General features: G+C 36.2%; 1 protein-coding gene across 1 annotated transcript; it reads right to left on the bottom strand.

Moving 5' to 3' along the window:
* Positions 1 to 1,470: 1,470 nt before the first annotated feature.
* Positions 1,471 to 3,280, bottom strand: LOC131154869 (protein ALP1-like). Its single transcript, XM_058107670.1, has one exon. It carries the CDS (start codon positions 3,230 to 3,232, stop codon positions 1,859 to 1,861), a length of 1,374 nt encoding a protein of 457 aa, XP_057963653.1. The 5' UTR covers positions 3,233 to 3,280; the 3' UTR covers positions 1,471 to 1,858.
* Positions 3,281 to 4,400: the final 1,120 nt, after the last annotated feature.

Raw genomic sequence — 4,400 nt, 5'->3', positions numbered from 1 at the left:
TCAAAAACAAGTTAAATCTTTTGGTAAATGAAAATGAGCTTTTGAAAAAGGAAAAAAAAAAAATGATTTAAAAGCTAAGGTAGCATCTAGTTCTACCACAAATAACTGAAAATTGGAAAATGAAAGTTGAAAATCTCAATCACACTCTTCTAAAAATTGCACAAGTAAACAAAAGTTTTAACGAAATTCTAACCAATCAAAATAGTGTTTTTGAGGAGCCCAATAAGAGGCATTACCCATTCAAAAGAAATTGAAGTGTTCCTATTAAATGGATATTGGTGCCAAAAGGGACAAATACAATTGCACATAATAATACTCTACAATTTGGAACATAATTTAATAGCTTTTCAAAATAAAAAACATTGGGTCTTTTTTCAAACTTTAGAACTTGTTGTTTTCAAAATATTTGATTTGCCCAAAGTTTCATTCTACAAAAGAGAACATTTTTTTAAAACTTGTGCTGTAAAATTGTGTATATGTGACATATTTTCTTGTATGATTTTTTGTGCATATCTAGTGCTAGCATTTGATTTTGAGATGAGATGCATCAATTTTTTATATCATGACCAAATATGAATGAATAGAACTTATGACATATCCAAAGCATGCTTGAATGAATATCATTGTCTTTATTGAGTTCACAAAATTCTATGACAATCATATTGAATTTGAATTCCCTAAAATTTTGACCATGATTAAGTCTCTAATGAGAATTGAACATATCTTTGTGAAAATTAAGCTCACGGAATACTTGACTCTTGTTGATATTATTTGAATATTGTGCTTATTGATGAATATCTTGCAAACTTGTGTTTAACAAACTCAAAAATGTCCTTTTAATTGAAGATGAATAATGGAAATTGAGCTTATTGCATATCTTTTTGCCTTTGAAAGTTTGAGCTTATTGAAAATCATGAAAACTTGTATTTGATGATGATTTTTGGGCATTGAAAATCATATTTAAATAATTGTCAGCCCACCGTTTCATTAAAATGAAATTTTCTGGAATTGATGACACTTGAATAAGTTCGATTAAATACTCTTTGAAAGTTTGTCATCTTATTGTCATGCTCTTTTGTTAAAAATTTGAAATTTGTGATAATTAAGATTTTTGAAAAGGGGGATAAAATTTTGATGACCCTCCAACAAAATGACCAAATAATTAATCTAAAAGCCCCAGTAACCATTAAGGATCATGCTTATAGCTACCTGCAAGTACTTTGTTTTGGAAAAAGGGGGAAGATCCCCTCCCAAACAAAACACCAACCCATCATAAATTTAAATACAACAAAAGAAGAATCCACATTCAACCAAAAAATTATAAAAGAAACATGTGTATAGCTATCTGCAAGTAAGATTCATAGGATTCCCTCAAGAAAAAACATACGCCTTCTATAAATCAATGTAATGAAAATACTATTAACATTCTAATATTAATACCTGCAGAAAGCTAAGTAGGATATCTAGGGTGAGCAGCTTTATTCGAATTAGGAGGGAAAAAAATATATCACTATTAGGAAAGAAACAACGCCACAGATAGCATTTACAATTTCAACAGGAAAAAAAAAACCCATTTCGTTGCATTCTAATAATAAAAAAAAAAATGCTAATTTGGGTACATCTTCCAAAACCAATTCAAAAGCAAGAAAAAATCGTTGCCTAACTCAAAAAATGTCAAGAAAAATCTTTAGTCAGAAGGACCATAGTGACTGTCAAAAGAAATTACTAAGCTACCTACCTCAGAAATGTTAAAGAAAGCCAGAACAGCTTCATCATTTGAAACCTACAAAAAGCAATCACTTAGTTGGGCTGCAATCTCTTGCCGCAAAAATCCAGGAGTCATATGAAGCTTTAAATTTTAAAACACTCTTGCCCTTGTAGCCAATGCATTTCTTATGGCAGAAGCCTTCTTCTCCATCAAATTCCCCTCCAAGCTAGTATCCCTGTAGTAACAGGACTGAGAGCTCTGATCATGAAATGGGTAATCTTCCAAAGCCGAATTGTCATCCCTCATTAGCAAAACATTATGAAGAATCGAGCAAGCACCAATATATGCGACGGCTGTCTTGAACTCCTCCTGCATCGGACGGCTCAGAACGCCCCAGTTCTTCAAACTCCCCAAAGTTCGAATAGCCGAAAGCCGCATTGCATTATGTGCAGCATTGAAATTTTCTTCGCACGATCCAGCGACGGGAGCAACAAATGGAACCATTAACCAAGGAAGCAAAGGGTACCCTCCATTTCCGACCAAGTATTGATCTATCGCAATCCGATTCACAAAAACCGACGGACCATTCAATAAGCTGCCTCCTTGGATGTCTTTATACAGAGTCGACGACTTCAGAACCCGTGAATTGCCCTTTTCGCCGCGATAACCCGCAATAATGCTCAGAATTCTTGACGACGAATCGACCACAATTTGAGCAGCGATAGTCTCTTCGAAAAATTGATCTTCCTTTTCCGACGACAATCTATGCCCACTACTTCTAAGGATCTTAAACCTTGTACATTCAATTACACCACAACAATTGGGCATTCCGGTGAGATTTTCAAACTCAGCCGACGCGGATTCAAGATCTGCGGGGCCCGGAAAGGCGACCCAGAACCGGAAATTTGTACAGAGAACGCGGCACAACTGCTTGGCACAAAACCGGGTCACGGACTCGGAAACCCCAAACCGCCGAGCTAGTTCCGGGTAATCAGACCCGGTGGCCAGCCGAAAAAGCCCGATGCCGAGTCGAATCTGGCATGAAAGATTCAGCGGCAACCCAACCGGGTCACGACACTCGAGCAATGGCTCCAGCAGGCCGGAGAGCCACTCGAACGTGGAGGAAGTCATTCTGAAACAGAGCTTGAACGAGTCGGGACTCCGAGCTAGACTCAGCTGCGCCCAGGCATCGCCGCCGAGTCGAATCCCAGGTTCGGTCTCTTTCTCTTCATCCCCGGAATCAGAATCGGATTCTGGGTCATGGGTTCTCTTCCGTTTCTTGGAAACGGCGAGCAGTGCAAGAGAGGCAGCGACTTCGGAGGAGGAGAGGAAATACTGGATCAGATGGAAAAGATTTGCGCCGGAATTGGGAGTGGGGGGATCGGAATTATTGGAATTAGAATTGGAATTGGAATTGAAATTGGCGGTGATGGAGAGAGGAGTTGAAGGGAAAAGGAGCAACAGCAGCAGGACAAGTTCAGAGACAAGGGAAGAAAGTAAAGCTGCCAAAGCCCGAGAATCCATTTTCTTTTTCCCTCTCTCTCTCTCTCTCTCTCTCTCTTTTGTCGCGAAACGGGAATTGGATTTCCTGGCGATCAATCTGCAAAAGAATAACTGACTCAGAGACACTAGGCCGTAAAATTTTGATAAAGGCACGTGGGAAATTAAATCTGACCGTACGCGTGGCACGGTTTAAGGGAACCCAGAATCCAGTCTGGGACCCACCAATCATAGTCAAACGAAATTTTTTGGACAAATTGTTTTTAAAATAGCCCAATTTGGTCATGGAGTGCGTGCCACTTGTTTTGTGGGATACCAAAATTATGAGGCATAATTGCTCGCTTCCCTCACCCCCATAATAAGGGTTGACTTTTTTCCTAAAATGGGCTATGATGGTTATGATGTTATTTCAACTAGGTTAGTGGAAAAAATTTGAATGATTATTTCATGTAATTTTGTCATCAACACTCCTCTCTTCCATCCATTTAACTGATTAAGAATATTCTCCTATATTAAATCAATTGTTGTTAAATTCTTTCTCACTGTCTCATTTTGAATTATTTTATGTCTATTCCTATCTTTTTTTATGTCATATATAATTTCTTCACACAAGTTTTCTATTAGACGTACATTTTAAATATAGAAATTATTTAAGTTATCATTCTCTTATTTTATTTTGAGTCTATCTTATGCCTAAATTATTACATATGCGTTCATTTTTTACTCTATTTTTAATATTAAATCACTCATCCATCTTAACATTTGCATCTCAGCAAATTTTAACTTTTGTATATGTTGTTTCTTTATTACCCAACATTCTAGACCATATAGCATAGTGGCCTTTTGGTCGTCTTATAAAATTTTCTTTTTAATTTTAAGGGTATTCTACAATCACATAACACACCCGACGCACTCCTTTATTTTACCCAACTTATTTAAAATTATGTATTCTATCATGAATTTTCTCTAGATCAATGAAAATCATATCCAAGTCCCTCTTTTTTTCCTAAATTTTTCTATTATACTTCTTAAAAGATAAATAGCTTATGTCATTGATATCCTAAGTACAAAACCAAATTGATTTTCTAAAATCTTCATTTATAATCTTATTCTATATTCAATTACCATTTTTCATAATTTCATCGTATAAATCATATTCTTGATTTCACGACGGTTATTATAGTTTTGAATA

This window comes from Malania oleifera, chromosome 5, assembly GCF_029873635.1.
Source record: "Malania oleifera isolate guangnan ecotype guangnan chromosome 5, ASM2987363v1, whole genome shotgun sequence".
NCBI lineage: Eukaryota > Viridiplantae > Streptophyta > Magnoliopsida > Santalales > Ximeniaceae > Malania > Malania oleifera.
Note: the sequence above shows the minus strand (reverse complement) of the source record. Positions and strands in the feature narration are given on the sequence as shown.